Raw genomic sequence first — 18021 nt, forward strand, 5'->3', positions numbered from 1 at the left:
ACTTTCCGTCTCTCCCTCTTCTAATCAACTAAGTTCCTGTCACTGCATAAGAGCCACCAGCCTCAAATCGAACCTAGTGAAAGAAATAAGGAAAAGATTCTGATTTAGGTCCAAATCCCCTGAAATGTCTTTGGAACTCACAAGAATAACTTCAATTTTTTGTGTGAAAAAAATATATGAAGGTAGGCCCGGGACCATTTTGGTCCCTTCATGGCTTCACCCATGGTATCACCTAGTGATCTCCTGCACATAAAACTAGAGGGCCTCAGTCGACCTGGGTTTACTTATTATGTATGAGAAAGAGAATAAATGATTATGATTTCAAATCATGCATTTACTAGCACTTTAGGGAATGCATAAATTATGTATTTCTATCAATTTCAAGTACGGAATACCTGAAAACAGAAGATATCCCATTAACATATCAAGTATCCCATTAACATATGGAGGGTTGTCTAATGCTGCATACCTAATCCTTCAAATCCTCATTCTTTCTAGTCCTTCATTCCTTCATATCACCATACTATGTACGTAAACATGCCTAAGAACAACAGAAAATTCAGTAATGAAAAAAAAAAATCGTTACCTGTGAGCAAAATTTACATTTCGACATGCTTATGTACTTGAAATGTGACTCTAACACTACAATTCATTAAAACCAAGATTTGTTTGATTCAAGAACAACTAATCAACATCCTCGATATCGCTTCTTAGAAAAGGAATATCATTATTTGGAGAGCAAGATTTGCACTTTCTGACGTGGTACGTACTTAGGATGTAACTCCGACTCTACAATTTGGAAAAATACATTGAAAACCCGAAAAATAGATTGATGAGAAGTAGGAAATTGCAATTGCCCCAGTAGATTTCCAAAACCAATTAGCCAATCAACAAGATTTCAATTAATAATTAGCACTAATCCACACCATCATCAATAATAAAATTAAAACTCTACTATTCATCCACTGCTAGTCTTCTCGTCTTTATTTTGGACGGTGATATTTAGACATCTCTTTTTATTTTCACAAAATTAACCCTAACCCGAAATTCAAGAACCAAAATTAAAAACGGTGACTTTCCTTCAAATTATATATTCAGTCTTCATCGACTCCTTCAAAAGCCCAAGCATACTCCTCGCGAAGCTTCTGTTCTTCCTCGGGCGTGTAATCGCTCTCGACGCCGAACAACTTCCTCACGTACTCGACGCTCTTGTTCTTGATCCGATCCGCCACGGTCTGGTTCAGCACTTCCAGCAATAGATCGACGTGCAAGAAGTCGGCGGCCAGGATCAGCTCCATCACGCTGTCGGTTGTTAACTCCCTGACGAAATCGGTGCTGATTTTCCTCAGCTCCTTCCTCCACGCCTCATCTTGCTCCACTTTCCGATGCAGATGTTGGGTTTTGGTGCAGAAATCGATGATCTTCACGAGCTCCGCGCTGTGCACGTTCGGCACCGGCATCACCATGTCGCCGACGCCCTCGTCCTGGAAGAACGACTTGACGGTCTCGAACTGCATCGCGATATCCCCGTCGATCTCGAAGACCTCGCCGTCGGAGGTCTTGAGGGAGATCTTCTTCTTTTCCCCGCCGTCGTTTTCCGTCGTAGACGGCGCCTCGGAGGCGGAGGCTTCATTCTTATTTTCCTCAGTGGCAGAGGCGGAGGATGCAGGGTCTTCAATCGTCTTCTCCTCGGTCGACATGTCGTTTTCTGATGGATTCACGAAGGTGGGTTTGTAAATAGATTGGTGGTGAAATTGGGAAGACAAAGAAGGGGATTATATAGGGGCGCATTAATGATTTTTCCAAAGGAATTTGGGAGTGGGATTAGTGAATGAACCCTAAAAACATGACATTTGTTGAAAATTCGGCGAAAAATTAGGGAGTTGTTTGGCAGTGGATTTTAATCGTTAATCGTAATTATTCTTTGCTAATCACACATTGGGACGGGAAAGCATGAAATATGGGCAAGGAAATAGAGAAGACTCGGAGTGTCCGCGTGAGGAGGAAGACCGGGTAAGTGTTAAGAGGAGGTAGTGGCTAAATTATACTTAATGTGAAATGAGACTAAAAGATCAATACTTTCTTTTTTTAAGGTTAATACTTTTTTTTTTCTCTTTTTTTTTTTTTACAAATGATAATGTGATGAGGGAGCGGACTAAGGAAGATAATATAGAGTGTACTAAGAGGTGTAACTTTTTTTGTGAACTTACCTTTACTCAAAGAGAGAACATTTCAATAATATATGAAAAAATATGCGTTTCAAATAGATGGACAAATCTTCATCGGGATGTTATATATTACCAAATCATTGATTTGTTCGATACAATTTAAATGATAAATAAAATGAACGATTCTAATTACGATTTTTGCACGAATACATTCATTGCGTTTGGGCGGATGAATGTGTTATCCTAAACATGCGTTACATATATCAAACTTCTAATGTAATCATATATTGTATCTTGTATAAGAGTGATATGATAATTAATTCAGAATTATAGACAATGGTTGGTTGGACAACAGAACTCTATGAACAAGGTTTACAAACCTCTCTGGTTGAGTAATTCTTACCCTAATCAAGAAACCAAAACCCTAACATCCAAATTTTCACCTCGGCTCTCCTTCTGAACATTTCCCATCGTACGAAACCAAAACAAAGCCAAAAAGAAATGAATTGAATCCGTATGCAAATATATATTGAAAGACCAACATAACGAAAGAAGAGATGATCGAATTAATAGTTACTTTTCACAACATACAAAGTTTGAAATTTAATTAACAAAGAAACAAAGCAAGCTTAAAAATAGGACATTGTATCCTTGTATTAAAGGCCTACTCTACAAAAATGATACTATTGAAGTTTTTCGGTTCGAGATAGGCGCCAATTACTTGTCAGATTTTTCCCTTTTCCTCTTCTTGCTCCTTTTCTTCAGTAAACCTTTCTCTTCTAGCATCTTCAGCTTTTGTTTCTTCCGTTCTTGTTCCTTCTCTTCAAACCCATCATCCAGCATCTTCATCTTTGCAACACGCCTAGCCTTGAAAACCTGCGCGTTCAAGGTATAATACATAAGCAAACATTTCCGAAACTAAAAGTAGGCATTGATGACTAGCTTTTCAACAAGCTTTACTTAACCAATAGGTCGTACATGTATTTCAATTATTTCTTTCAACTGAAAAAATGCAATACCTTGGTAATATCAGCAAGAGCGTCGTTTTCCTTGCATTCAAATTCCTCCATTTGTTTCCCTACAACTTCTTCTATTTTCTTAACGAGGTTTACCTCTTTCTGCAAAAAAGCAATCTCCCTTGTTAACAAAAACACATAATCACTTTTTTTCAAACAAATAATATTTCTCTTCTTCAATCAAAAAAGTAGAAAGAAAAACATCTTCCTCCCAATTCTCAATAGTTGGAATTATGAACTACAAGTGAACGACCACCTCAAGATTTCTTCAATTGGAGGGAGGAAACTAGGAGAGAGATTACTAAGCTACAAGTTGCTAACAATAACCCATTTCACAATGACCAATTCTGCTACTGCTACTTACTTGGGTAATGAAGCTTATGGCTAAACCTCCTCTGCCTGCTCTTGCAGTACGCCCCACACGGTGAACATAATCCGTTGGATCCCTGTAAGTACATGGCAATTAGATTCTACTTGAACTACATTTTCTCAGAAGGTAGCAATAATAGGTCAACTGGAATAAAACCTTGGAATATCGTAATTGATAACTAGGTCGACTGTCGGAATGTCCAAACCACGATTGGCAACATCAGTTGCGAGCAACACAGGAACCTGTCCAGATTTGAATCGATGTAATGCAGCAAGTCTTAGAGACTGGGACTTAAATGAATACAACGCTGAAAATCTTTGATCAAGCTCCTCTAGTAACAAACTCAAAAGGTGACAAGTCCTGCTCACACATTATAAAATCATAATTTGATAATTATTTAATAGTGCATGTCAATTGGTTAGCCGTTCAACAAACGAGCCAACCATGGCACCATAACATATGACAAATATCGGAAAAGAGAGATACCTGCATTTTGCAACAAATATGATGGCAGAGCGAACACCCATATCTTCAAGTTTAGACAAAATGTGTACCAGATAAACATCCTTCACACTTTTGGGTTTGTAAACATATTGCTGCTTTAGAGTGTCAACTGTTCTGAAACCTTCATATGCCTCGTACTTGTATGCCTTATTTGCAGAAGGTCTATTCAGTGCTCGGAGTTCACTTGTCATAGTTGCAGAAAATAACAGAGTTTGCCGACTCTTTGGCAAGCACTCAAACACCGCTCTCAGCTCCTCTTCAAAGCCAACATCCAATAATCTATCTGCTTCATCCAGAACTAGAAACTGAAACGAAATTAAATATTCTATAAGTACAGAATTCATAGTGAAGAGGACAAGCTGAATCCGTCGTTGTTATCATCGTCAAATCACCAATTAATTAAGATCCTAATCTTGCCATAGATAAACTAATTTTCGAATTTGTTACAATTGTCCTATTCAGATCATCATTCCTTTAAAAATTTCTTAGCTTCCCATCCATATCCGTTTTCAAAAAGAAGCCGAAAACTCAGTTAAATCGCACATTACCCATGTAACCACATTGCAATCTCATACAATACAAAATAATTGACCAAATTACTGACGAAAACAAAATGGCAGATACGAGTTACCTTGGTGTTAGAGAACACAGGACGAATATCCTTCTGGCCAAGCATGACCTTAATCCTCCCCGGCGTGGCGATCACCACATGCGGTCTGGCCGTCAAGCTCTGAGTTTGAGTCAAGCTATCCATGCCTCCGACAACCACAGAGCATCGCAAGTGCAAAGACGCCCCCAGAGCCCTAAACTGCTCGGCCAACTGGTACGCCAGCTCCCTCGTCGGCGTGACCACCAGCGCGAAAACCCCGAAAGGGTTCTCGGAGAGCCGCTGCAGAATCGGCAGAGCGAACGCCGCCGTCTTGCCGCTACCGGTCTGGGCGATGCCCAGCACGTCCCGGCCCGCTAGGATTTCGGGGATGCAGTGGGATTGGACCGCCGTAGGCTTTTTCATACCAAGCTCGTCGCATGTTCGGAGGACCCAGTCGGCGAGGCCGAGGTCGGCGAATGTAGCGGCGGAGTCGGGGTTAGGGTTTGTGGATTTTTCTATTTGGAAGTCAGGGGCGGAGGAGGCAGTAGTTGTGGCGGGCTTAGGGTTTTTGGAGGGTTTTGGGGATTTGGGTGCGGCGGGTTTGAAGAGAGGGAAGCCGACGGACACAGTATTTTCTTCTTCAGCCATCGTGTTTTGGTTTCGCGGAAGGTGGCGGCTGAAAGTTTTAACCTTTGAGTAGGGTGTGACAGAAACGACACCGCTTGGTTGCCAATTATTAGCGCCAAAATTAAAATAAGGGCTAGCTGCATTTTACACCATAAGATATAAGATTAGGTGTTCATTTGCAGTCGCGAGTTTTCAGTTTTGAATATTACACCACGTAATTTTGAATTGTATAAATTTTACCCCTATGTTGATTTTACCGTTTAATTACATGTTGAGTGGTAAGTCTAGTGACGTGGTATAGTCTCGACCCATATTTGAACTGTCAAATCAGCATTTAATGTCTAATTAGACAATAAAATCGATGAAAGGATAAAATTAGTGAAATTCAAAAATTACATAGTGAAATCTGAAAATTGAAACCTCACCGCTTATATTGCAAATGACTCCAAATCTTGTAATGCAAATGCAATTAGCCCTTAAAATAAGCTTAAAAAATAAAAAATTAATAAGTTGGAAGGAAAAAAAAGGTGCAAATTATCCATTACTCCACAAAGAATTAAATTTGAACCAATTTAAACCACTTTTGCATTTGAGCATACGAATCTTCATTAACTATTTATGTGATTTGAGCGACAATCACTTCTATAAGGCAATCAACTAATCATTTAGCTTATTTTTTCTTTCCTCCCTAACTTTTGTCTAGCACAAACTTTGCAATCCAAAGTAACGTTACGCTAAAGATTTAGAATGGACAAGTCTCATGTTAGATCAAAATTAGGCTACCTTATGGTCTAACTAATCTTCTTCTTCAAAAGAGACACTCTCTTATCATCAATTCATCACGTAGTAAATTTCTATCAGATAAACTATTCATTTTTTAATACGCATGAACATTAAACTAGTTGGAAGATGCCACTAATCCTATGAATTGGTTGTAAGTGAATACTTTCTTGTGCATATGGTTAGAAACTCAGAAATAATAGTTGTTTAAATTGTTAATATTTTATAAGTTTAGCTAGTGATGTGAATTTTTTTTTTTTTTTTAAATAAGTAGAGCGTGGTTTTGAAAGTGACAAAATTTCGTAATTAGCTCAATAAAATATAACAATTTTATTTTGGACCACAAACTGTATACATTGACCAGTGTCGCCATACGAAACACATCAGGCAAATGTATAGGCAAACAGGAGCTGCGTAGATGCAAGCAAGAGAGAGGAGCAGATAGAAGAGAGCGAGATGGAGTCGCCGTTCAAGGCTGATGCGGTAATAGGGAAGGTGGCTCTGATAACCGGAGGTGGGTCAGGAATTGGGTTGGAAATGTCGACCCAATTCGGCAAACATGGCGCCTCCATTGCCATCATGGGCCGCCGGAAGCAAGTGCTTGACTCAGCCGTCTCCGAGCTTCGATCTCTTGGAATTCAGGTACCTTCTCTTTTGTCAAGCTTTTTATTTTCTGGGGACTGTTTGGTTGCTCAAAAAATTGAGAAAAATGGAATAGATACGATTCTGTTTGTTCTTTGTGATCAGTGAACTATTTTGGAAATTGGGTAATGAGAAAAGTGAGGAAAGATGTTGGATTTGTATGCATTATCAGTATGCTCTGATTCCCCAGCTGGGTCTTTTTAGTTTTTGTTTGTGTTTCTGGTTTGCTGAATTGTGGGGTTGTTTGGTTGCTGAGAAAATGAGGGAAATGAAATGTGGTTCCTTTTTCAGAAAAAGATAATAAATGTAGTCTGTTGTTCTGCTTGGTTGATTGAAAAAGCGGGTGAATTTCCGGATTTTATTTCGGAGTTTCAGTTATACTTTATATGCCCATCTGGGTTTACCGTACACTATCTCAACTAAAATTGATTTTTGAGTGCCAAGGAATTACAGTGTTAAATACTTAAGTTAATATGCATTAGCGGATTCTTTGCTCGCATGATCATTGCATTGGTGTAAACTTTGGAGTTGAAAGGGCATGTGTCGGTTGTTTTTGGTTGAAATGTGTTTACAGGTAATGTTTTGTCTGTTAATCAAAACCAATAACTCTTAGTCACCCATCGAACAACTGCAAATTAACCAAAGAAGAACTTGTGTGCACTTTGGGCAATAAAAAGGAATGGTGATTCTGTTGGTCGAGCAGTTTAGGGTTGCACTATGATCTTAGATATGAATCTAAAAGTCGAAAGCCATTAGCAACACAAGGAGTAGGTTCTAGAGTTTACCTGGCGGCTTGAGATCTTCACTATGGTCTCATTCACCGGCATGAAATGGCTCAAAGTCCAATTGTGGGAGTAGTGATTTAGTATTTTTTCCTTTTGTATCAGGCTGTTGGTTTTGAGGGAGATGTTCGTAAACAGGAAGATGCAAAAAGAGTGGTGGAATCAACTTTCCAGCATTTTGGTAGGCTTGACATACTTGTGAATGCTGCAGCTGGCAATTTTCTTGTATCAGCAGAGGATCTATCACCTAATGGATTTCGAACAGGTTGGATGTTGTAACAATCTTTATCATATGTTTGGACATATGAATTTATTTATTTTCTTCATTTCAGTATCAAATGAAATTCTCCTTGTGTATGTATGGGCTAAAACTTTTTCAGCCAATGGTTGAGCACTGTTTTTGGTGAAAAACTGCATAAGTGGAGTGCAAGGTTTTCTCTAGCTTGGGATCTTAATATATCAAGTGAAAAGAATCTTTTGAAATTTCAAAGAAATTAGGTTAACACAAAAAAAATATATTATTAAAGCGTGCTGAAATCAAAAGAAAGCAGGAATGCGTGGGTGCATCCATAAACTTGCTTGTCAGTTTACTTTTTAAGGATATGATCCAGCTATCTTAGCCTTTTAACTCAATTGAAATGGGCGAACAGAGATTAAACAAACTGAATGAGATCCAGTTATTAGATCTATATTTGATTTACTAAGGTAAACTCAAAGTTGTAGTACATATTGTACATATTGAGAGTTTTCACTAGATTATCATCAGCCTATTAAAACGTCTTCATTTGTAGATGCTTTGAAATTTTGACCCAATAAACCATATATTTCATTTCTTCCCTGTAGTTATGGATATTGATGCTGTTGGTACATTCACAATGTGCTACGAAGCACTCAAGTATCTTAAAAAAGGAGGGCCCGGAAGGGGCTCATCTGGTGGTGGAACAATATTGAACATCAGTGTTACTTTACATTATACAGCCGCTTGGTATCAAGTCCATGTATCAGCAGCCAAGGTTGGTTTGATATATTTTCAGTTGTTATATCTTGTTTTTGTGATAAGTATATTCAAAATGATCCCTTTCCAACAGGCAGCTGTTGATGCCACTATGAGAAACTTGGCACTCGAGTGGGGAACTGACTACGACATTAGGGTCAATGGAATAGCACCAGGTCCCATTGGTGATACACCTGGCATGAGTAAACTTGCACCTGCGGAGATAAATAGCAAAGCTAGAGATTACATGCCCTTGTATAAACTAGGGGACAAATGGGATATTGCTATGGCGCTCTCTACCTTACTTCGGATGCAGGTTGGGTAGCATTTGCTTGTGCATTTTAATATCATCATCGTCATCTTTGTAGCAACATGTGATTAGCAATATCAGTATCTCTTGCATAATCGTAAAGTTTTGTGCTGCAACCCCCTTTAAAAAAGAGTATGAAATACTGCAATTATCAAACTGCAGGAGTCCATCCTGGTTTGATATGTATCTGATTTCAGGACTTTTCATGCACATTATCTCTTGATGCTTCAGCTTTTTAGCGTTATCCAGTCCCATCATGCTTTCAGTTGAACAAAATATCCGTGCAAAGCTTTAGTCAGTCGGAAATAATAGAAAATGAAACCAAGTAACAAAACATTGAGTTGGTCTTGATGCTTGTGTCTACGGGTTTTGTTACTCCTCTTTTATCAACATCGCTTTTCCATTTGTATCGTTGGAAACTTATTTGTCATTGTAAATTTTTCAGGTAAATTCATCAATGGAACTGTCATTGTAGTTGATGGGGGACTTTGGCTGAGCCGGCCTCGCCATCTGCCAAAAGAAGCAGTGAAGCAGCTTTCTCGAACAGTAGAGAACAGATCTAGAAATGCACCAGTAGGGGTTCCAAGCAGCAAGTTGTAAGCACAGGATAAGTACATGATCATTTTTACGGTTACCTCCAACGCTTATAAAACTTAGTTCGCTGCTCATAAGAATTCCAACAGAGGAATCCATCTCCATTAATTGAGAACTCGCGACGAACCAAAAAAAAGGGAAAATTCAATAGAAGTTGAATGTTTCGAATGCTTCTGAAATTTAGGAACCATTTCATATATAATTTTGGCTCACAAACGTTACGTAATGGATTTTGATTATGCTGTTCTGAGTTGCAATCTTCCGAAAAATGAATCAAATACAAAATTGACATGAAGCAACACTGAGCCTTATTCTTTTTTTTCTTCAATAAACTCATCCGAGCCTCATTTCGAAACAGGAAACAATCCCTTTACATGTGACTATCCACAGCTTGATCAGCAATCCTCTATCGTTGTAGCGACGTATAAGGCTCAGCGGATTATAGGTTTCAGAGCTTCAACAAAGTCAATTTCTCAGGCAAAATGGCGTCCTGATATGCAACGTGTGGCCAGTCATGTCTGCTGGGAATTGACTTGACTACAAGCTAAGGTTGATCCCGGCTGCTTGAATTTCACAGGAAAGTAACATCTATGCAATGAATCGATCAATGATTTCCAGCAATAGTTTAACATCTATGCAGTGGTGCAGGATATACGTCCAGGGGTTTATACCGCAACTTATCATTATGCGGCAACGGTCCATCCAAAAAATTTAACCAAATAAACGTAAGCTGGAATCATCTCAAGAAACTAGTCTTCCAAAAGGCACTTTGAAGGGAAGAAACAGATACTATAACAAAAGAAATAATCTTAAACCATTAGGATACTATAACAAAAGAAATAGTCCAAAATGTGCCTATTGTTTGTCAAACCATTCTTTGCGAGTTCTTCTGTTTCTTCAATGTACTGCAAGCAACCAATACCAAATACACACAAAATGTAGTTTTCGACGAAATATATGAGGCCACTATCATTCGACAGGACCACTAACATTCAGTAGTATCCTTTTTGGATAGCATTAGAAATGATAAAAAATAAAAAAAAGAAGCAAATTAAATTACCCTTGTCAGCTCTCGAGTAAATAGCTCAGACACTTCAAGCGTCATGTTGGCTGGAATCACATGGGGGTCATCCCACTAACGTCACGGACAAAGATAAGAAAATTTAGTCGATCAAGATTATCAGACAAATAAAAAGATCAAGGTTGGAGCATTTTTTTTTTTTTTTATATAATTGCAAGTTTGGAAAATAAGATTACCCTGTATCTTATCAACTCGTCATCTGGACTATCTGGTCGATCCACATGTCCAACTCTCTTTGTTAAAGATGTAAGCCCCACCTTGAATTTTGAGGGCTGATAACCATCTCTCGAGCAATCTGAAAATATGATAACAATCCATGTTTTTGACAAATCTCATGAAAAACTCATCTTGCCTATGAGGCATTGACGTATTCTGCAATTAAGCAAGGGACTGCTACAATGTTCATCAAAATGATTACAGCAGCAGAAAGAGAGAAGCTGTGGTTGACACTACTTCTGCCAAGAGGATTACTTGAATGCATATCCCTCTCATTCATATATGCCCTGAAAAACTAGGGTTCACTTATCAATGACTTTGCTAAATTTAAAGAAGGGGAGAGATAAAAGGAAATGAGCTAATTGCACTTTCACTGGCTTAAATACATGTAAACGCCTCAGGTACACAATAAACTTCAAAGCAAAGAATGTTAAGCGGGCAATTGATTCACAGTTCCTTTATATTTCATTATTCTTCCAGAGAAGTAATTAGTATTGTCATTACCTTTGTTATCTTCTCCAAATCATCCCTTTCTCCATCAGTTATGTCATTACCAAGCACAACACGCTCAGCACAACGCCTACCATGAGCTACCACCATTTACATCATCATGTAGCCAAAGGTCGTATAACCTTGGTCTACCATATCTTCTCGGGGGAAGAACGCAGATATTGCAGTTTCCTGTTCATGTTAAATAAACCTCGTCAAAGACACTCCCAAAGAATTTCAATACCATACACTAACAATTTTTACTAATACCATAATTTGTACCTTTCCCCCAGGCAGAAGCTGAGAAAATGCATGCCAATCAAATTGAGGAAACAGATGAGCCAACACTATGTGACCAGCTTCATGAACAGCTAGCAGTTTCTTCTTTCCGACGACACCTATGATATAATTACATAAAACTCAGTGATCAAATAAAAATCATACAACACTTGTTACTGCTGAGGAAACCACTAAAGAACAATCAACACAGACATACACTCTGTTCGTATTTCCATTGCTCTTCTTCAGTGAGCGGTACACCCATACCCTCAAGCAATTGTTTATCTAATACATCAACAATGTCTTTCTGGTAGATCTTGGAACGACCTTTCCTCACCTGAAAAATGAAGGGTACAAAACAACATGCAAATATAAACTTGAGAGAAATACGCATGAGAAGCTTTCTTTTCAAAATAACAGATTCACATTTTATTCAAAAGTTAAATATCATGTCAAACATCAGTTAAACAATTTTTTATTGAGATCCCAGTAAACACTTACACCACTTCACCAAATATTACTATTCGCAAAGAACGCTCATGAACCATAGTTATTACCGAAACTTGAATAAGCATGCACCAATTACTAAAATAAAAAGAACCAAGCCAAGAGATCACACACTTTTCCAAAGTCTACATCTTCTGCAAGTTGCTTTCCAGCACTGTGCACATAAAAAATTTGCACTCGTTGCTGTGCATCAGGCAAACCAATATACAGTCGACGGTCAATGCGCCTAGGCCGAACAAATTCGAGGTCTAACTCATCTGGTCTATTCGTAGCACAGAGGAATATCACAGCTTGTCTAAGAGAGAACCTATCAACACCAGTTTTTTCCTTCCTATATATGAACACACACTGAACATTAAAATTATTATATAAGGAAAATGAGAAGCATGTAGCTTTGTTTAAATAATATACTTACTCCCCATCAAGCTGTGCAATCAAAGCCTCAAAAGTTGCTCTCCTTCGAGGATCTAATCTTGCATGCCTTCCAGCAATAGCATCGATTTCATCCACAAATACAAAAGAAGGAGCCTGAGGGAAGGATAGTAAATTACAATACTTTGTATTAGTGTTCTCAAAGAAAATAAAAAGCACCATATTCAGACTGCAAAAACATGTTTTGCATTAGTGTTTTAACTTTCCAGTGAGAATTAAAATATCAATCATCATCGGTGTTACAACAATTGCTCCACAACATTATGACTCGTAGGTTCGTGATAGACAAATATTTTGCGGATGATCTCCTAAAGGAAATCTCATTGTGATAATCTGTGATATTACATCTGTAAATTAGAAAGAGAAGCATGCTTACATTTCTCCTTGCAATTGAAAACATTTCATTAATTCTTGCAGCACCACTTTTCTCACTGTCTGTGAACTCAGCACCCGAAGGAAAAACAAATGGCATTCCACTTTCCTTGGCTAGTGTCCTCGCAAACAGTGTTTTGCCAGTTCCATGAGGTCCAGATAGAAGAACACCCTGTTAGGAATAATTATCAAAGAACTTTTTATTTTCTATTTTAAGATTTACAATATTCAAGGCAAAACTCCAGCAGAGTAGTCTTTATCTTTCAAGAAACAAGATAAACTTACTCGGACAAACTTGACGTCTCTCTCATAGTATTGCATTGGATTTCCCATATAAACCATCAACTCATCAAGAAGATCCCAAACATCACCTCCTAACACAACTTCCTTGGACATTGATTTTGTTTCCCCCACATCTCCAACTGGCTGAACGAGTATAAAGTGCATTGAGAACTCAATAATAACCATAATAATAAGCATAATAACGAAGTAAATTATTTGGAAATTTACCAGGATAAAGTTTTCCGCATAAGCCATATCAAATAGTTGATTATACTTGTTGTAAAGGAATCGCTTAGAAGTGATGTGCAGAAGCATCACAGACTCGCGTATAAGCCAGAGAATAAGTATCCCAGGCACCAATGCAATCAGAACTTTCATAAAGTAGTGAATCTAGCGCTTTTGAAGAAGATCAACTTCAACTCCAGAACTTGAGATAATCTCAAACAAGTAACGGTTTAGAGGGATATCAACCTACCTATGACAAGGACTTGGCAGATTCTCCTAGTTTAATTAGGGTTTTATTTTCTATTTTATATTATTATTATTTAGTTTCTTAGTGGGAATAAAATACTTTTTGTTAGGGTTTGTGCGCTGGCTTTACGGGATATTAATAAGGCTTTGGCCGGTTTTAGTTTGGAAGGCTTTCTTTTATGCAATTTTGGAGTCAGAGAGTAATTGCTAGGGTTCTTAGAGATTTTTTACTTTAAGGTGTTTTCATTTCTTTTATTCTTAATAATATTTTCTATGATTTCAATTATGAATATGCTCAACTAATTCCTTTTTCTAGGGCGAAGCCTTAAGTCTTAGCATGAATATGTGATTTTTATTTAATTGCTTATCGATTGCATGCATACTTTGAATTATTGATCACCGTGATTAAAACTATCTAATTGTCTTCGATCACCATTAAGATCTTTAGAAAAGTAATTTAATGTAATTTTGGTCGAAAGGTTCCCTAAATTGACGTTGACTTCTTGTGATTAATAATTGTAATTTCACTTAAGATGAACACCACGTCTTAAGGGTTGTATGGTTTTTCAAAGGGTTTTCATAAAACATAATGAGTCTTTCATGTTCAGATTTGATCCACGTCCAGACGGGTTGCATGTTAGATATACGTTCTATATTGGAGGTTCCAAATAGAATATAAATTAGGAAAACCTTACCTTCAAAGTGGCATGTGTAGATTATAAGTAATTGGGAAAACTACATAGGATTGATAGGTGATGGTGGAACCCTAGTGCTTTCTTAATTTGATTTTTCTAAAATAGTTTTCTTTCCCCTTCATCTTTAATATTGCAGATTAGTTTATTTTTATTAATTAAATTCGTTTTAATTTAAGTAGACTATAAAACCAATCATCTCAATTTTATGCTTTACAATAATTAATTAGAATTTGGTTTGTTTCGAATTATTTAATAATCCTTGTGGAGAACGTCCTTGCGAGAACCGTTTATACTACAACAACCTTGTCATTCTTGCAAGTAATATAGGAGTTTTTAACCCGTTTGCGTGTGTGGTAAAATCTCTATCAGATATCAACCTACCATATAAGAAAAAACACTAAGCCTTTATAAGTTGAGATAAATGAGGGTGCCTATGAAAAAATTTGGTAAACTTCCAACATATTCTAATGGAAAACCTTCTTTCATGGTAACATATATCCTTTTTAGGTCCTCCGTAAATACAACAGCAGCTACCTGTCCAAAAAGAATCACAGAATCAGAAATTAATTACATAACTCTTGGCTGACAATGTTGGGAAAAAATTCCTTGATTTATCTATTAAAAAGGAGAGGAAAATAAATAACTAAAACAAGTTAGAGCAAATTGTTACCTCAGGGCAGTCAAGCTTTTGAAGAAAGTAGGTATACGGAGGTCTAGGACGATACAACCACCATCTTTTAGCTGTCCATAATGCCCTTGTTCCCTGTGACTCTCTAACATTTTCTACCACATCTTTGCAAAGACTGTTTTCAACCTCTTTCATGTCGAATTTAACTACATACTTAGAATTGGCAGAATCCAACTGCTCAGCTAACTTTTCCTTCTGAAGGATCTCGTTCCATTTTTTAAGTCTTTCACGCCATGTTCCACTATCTTGTTGAACTTCACCTGCAAATCAAACACTAAAAGAATTAGCCAACTATCATTGCAAACTTTTCATGACATTTAACAATAACCATCTGTTAGTTGCAGTTATTTACAATCTCTAAATCCAGTGCAGATTCACAGTACACATTTACAGACATCAAATCGCACAGTTTTTTCATGCTAGATTTGTAATGAAGACCACCTAAAAATACATCATGTAAGTTCTAGACAGACACTGATCCGATATTCCCAAGTCTTCCTCCAGTTCCTTCTTTTCCTCTCGATTAAATTTTACATCACTGTCAATAATTTGTTTCACTTTGTCCTGAGGAAGCTGTGGATCATCATCCCATGCATCCTCTCCTACATAAGAACTATCATGAACAAGTGCTCCACCAGGTCCTTCAACAAACTTATTCATTGTCAAGCCTTTGGGTGTCATCTTCCTCCACATGCCTACATATAGCTACGAAAAATATTCTGAAGAATGGAAAGTTCAACAAAGACTAAATCCACAACGACGAATTGTTGAACAAAAAATACAACTGAAACTGCACACTTTATCTTCATTTGGAGTTTCTCTAAATAAATTCAGGAGAGTTTATACAGCATTGTCCGATATCAATAATATACATAACATGTTGAGAAAATCAAAACAAGCGTTATAGTTCGCATATCAATTGTATAATTCGCACTCCACAAAACTATTTCGAAAGGACTGACCATCATGCGATTCATGCCATATGAACGCCATTGTGTATGTTGCTTGAAGAGTGCTGATAAAAAAGCTAACATTTCCTCTGAATTGCTATCAATAATCTTTATTCAGCTAATTCAAAGTTATATGTAGTACCCGCCACAACTTAATCAAAACAAAAAAACTCAACTTTGAAGCTTCCATTACCTTGCTCTCTGTTATAAAACCATTTTAAAATGTAGTACCAAAAAATAGTAATGCTTCCTCAAATTTAATTAGATTGAAGTAATGATGTTTCAACTAAAAAATTATTATCATTGGTCTCTTAATTCATCAAAACGTGTAGCTATTGTCATTTTCGTTAACACCGTTAAAATGAGTTATGTTCGAAGGATCATTGCTACAATTGGATTAAAGTTGAGGGTCAATGCTCCAATTGGATTAAAGTTCAGGAACCATTTCTCCAGTTGAATTAAAGTTGAGGGACCATTGATGCAATTTTTCGTATTTGATTTTATATATTTGCCCCTTGATTTAGCCTTACGTACATGGCACGTGACTCATTTTGACAGAAGTTTTAACGGAGTTGATGAAAATAACTATAACTGCACTGTTTTGATAAGTTGAGAGACCAATAGTAATAGATTTCTAGTTAAGGAACAAATTGCTCTAATTGGATATAAGTTCACTCTATTTTTCTACTAAGAAATATTCAATATTTAAAAGAGAAAATGAACAACTAGGATAAAAGTCGCCTGATGACTTAAAAAATAATAATAATAATATTAACTGATGGCTTTGCCACGGAGATCAAGAAGACAATCAGAAAAGTTGCATTATGACATATAATGATATAGGAGTAACATAGTTACGGAAATTAGGAAGGAAAATGATATTTCCGTACAATTTGTACCCCAGTCTTACTCTTTTTATTTGTATTGGATTTAAACAAATCGAAGAAAATTAAGGGTCTGAATTATGAGGGTGTGCCAAAAAGAAACCCCATTAAAATACAGATGCAACCTAAGTTTTGATTATTTGTTTTCAAAACTTGAATTTTGAATAAAATAAGCTTTAGAGGTAGAAATGTTTGATTAATTGTCCTTTGTTTGTTGATAAAAGCGATAGAGGGGATTTTGACCCCAAAAATAATCGAAATTAGGCGGAGAGGAGTGAATCACCTCTTTCATTTTTATTTCTCGACTTTGAATTGAATAAAATATAAAAATACTCAAAAGACATAGTTTGAGTAGAAGAGCGTATAAGATCAAAAAAGAATACCAAAGTCACCTCCACACTCTAATTGTTAAGGTCATCTTCAGTCATAGAGGCTAAATGCAGTCATTGGCTTTGTTTTAGTTCTCAAAAGATTAATATTTAAGATTATTTTAGGACTAAATTTTTCCATCCCTAAATGTCCAGGACTATTTATCACTTTTTAAAACCAAACTTAGCGTCTTGGAGTCAAACTTAGCTTGATTTCCCTTAACTCTTTGATTAGAGACCGATTTTATTAATTTTAGAGCTAAATATGACCTATAACCCTCAGAGATGACCTAATATTATCAAGTGGAAACAAGAGTGAGGCAGTGATTATGCCAGCGAAGTATCAAATCTAACATGTGACTGTTCCTAACTTCCAAGCCGGCTTCAAGCAACCCGCTTGTGTTTTCTTCATGGAAACTATATATTTCTACTTCTGCTGATACAAGAAGCATGTTTTCAATTACTATAAAAAGCTCAGCAGTAAAAGCCAAAAGCACCTATAAGTTATAAGCACTTCCAAAAGGTTCAGAAACTCCACCCACTTCCTTCATAGAATATGCAGGAATTAAAAGGTTGCCCCTAAAACCCTAGATGCATGTTTAGACGCATACTATCTGCTATAACTTATGTTTCAAGTTTAATTAGGTTGGAAAGCTAGAAGAAAAGCATACATTATAAAACTCAAGTGGTAAGCAAAATACCAATTGCTTTTCTTGGAAGCGAAACAACAACAAAGGAAATGTTTGTGCAACTTGTGCTCTCTCCTTCTATAGTTCGAGAGAAGAAGTTGAGACATCCATTTTTCATTTCATGTATGTATGATAAGATCATATGAAGTTGTACTTGTTCTAAGAAGGCAATTTCTTTTAGGCTCCATTGTGAAGGACGACGTGGAAGAAGCAATAAGTAGATGTACATGAATCATTTTAGT

General features: G+C 36.9%; 4 protein-coding genes across 4 annotated transcripts; 1 reads left to right on the top strand and 3 right to left on the bottom strand.

Annotated features, from left to right (window-relative positions):
• Positions 1–879: 879 nt before the first annotated feature.
• On the bottom strand, positions 880–2223 carry LOC103933733 (SKP1-like protein 11). The gene has a single exon (XM_009343422.3). It carries the CDS (start codon positions 1698–1700, stop codon positions 1095–1097), a length of 606 nt encoding a protein of 201 aa, XP_009341697.2. The 5' UTR covers positions 1701–2223; the 3' UTR covers positions 880–1094.
• Positions 2224–2711: 488 nt separating this feature from the next.
• Positions 2712–5310, bottom strand: LOC103933765 (DEAD-box ATP-dependent RNA helicase 36). The gene is made up of 6 exons (XM_048573974.1): positions 4690–5310; positions 4041–4363; positions 3711–3914; positions 3549–3630; positions 3188–3286; positions 2712–3044 (listed from the first exon to the last, which is right to left on the bottom strand). The coding sequence occupies exons 1-6, from the start codon at positions 5293–5295 to the stop codon at positions 2886–2888; spliced, it is 1473 nt and encodes a 490-aa protein (XP_048429931.1). The 5' UTR covers positions 5296–5310; the 3' UTR covers positions 2712–2885.
• A 1110-nt stretch (positions 5311–6420) lies between these two features.
• On the top strand, positions 6421–9626 carry LOC103933731 (peroxisomal 2,4-dienoyl-CoA reductase [(3E)-enoyl-CoA-producing]). The gene is given in 6 exon segments (XM_009343420.2): positions 6421–6696; positions 7584–7743; positions 8322–8491; positions 8567–8759; positions 8762–8788; positions 9228–9626. Coding segments are annotated over 6 exon segments (891 nt in total). The 5' UTR covers positions 6421–6510; the 3' UTR covers positions 9383–9626.
• A 141-nt stretch (positions 9627–9767) lies between these two features.
• On the bottom strand, positions 9768–15581 carry LOC103933764 (ATP-dependent zinc metalloprotease FTSH 12, chloroplastic). Its single transcript, XM_048573649.1, is given in 17 exon segments — positions 9768–10281; positions 10437–10511; positions 10634–10713; positions 10716–10752; positions 11178–11354; positions 11445–11560; positions 11661–11792; positions 11899–11961; positions 12059–12279; positions 12364–12476; positions 12757–12924; positions 13038–13178; positions 13263–13505; positions 13918–13920; positions 14660–14734; positions 14871–15142; positions 15362–15581. Coding segments are annotated over 17 exon segments (2232 nt in total). The 3' UTR covers positions 9768–10185.
• Between the last annotated feature and the right edge of the window lie 2440 nt (positions 15582–18021).

The sequence above is a fragment of a genome, unplaced genomic scaffold (genome assembly GCF_019419815.1).
Source record: "Pyrus x bretschneideri cultivar Hongxiangsu unplaced genomic scaffold, Pyrus_bretschneideri_v1 Contig7, whole genome shotgun sequence".
Classification (NCBI taxonomy): domain Eukaryota; kingdom Viridiplantae; phylum Streptophyta; class Magnoliopsida; order Rosales; family Rosaceae; genus Pyrus; species Pyrus x bretschneideri.

What these genes read in the sequence shown, in the direction of transcription:
- LOC103933733 (XM_009343422.3), bottom strand. Translation starts at nt 1,700, where the DNA reads ATGTCGACCGAGGAGAAGACGATTGAAGACCCTGCATCCTCCGCCTCT.
- LOC103933765 (XM_048573974.1), bottom strand. Translation starts at nt 5,295, where the DNA reads ATGGCTGAAGAAGAAAATACTGTGTCCGTCGGCTTCCCTCTCTTCAAA. An exon ending in ATATTTGTTGCAAAATGCAG is followed by an intron (nt 3,915 to 4,040) that starts GTATCTCTCTTT and finishes ATGTGTGAGCAG; the next exon opens with GACTTGTCACCTTTTGAGTT. An exon ending in CTCTTGCTGATATTACCAAG is followed by an intron (nt 3,045 to 3,187) that starts GTATTGCATTTT and finishes TTGAACGCGCAG; the next exon opens with GTTTTCAAGGCTAGGCGTGT.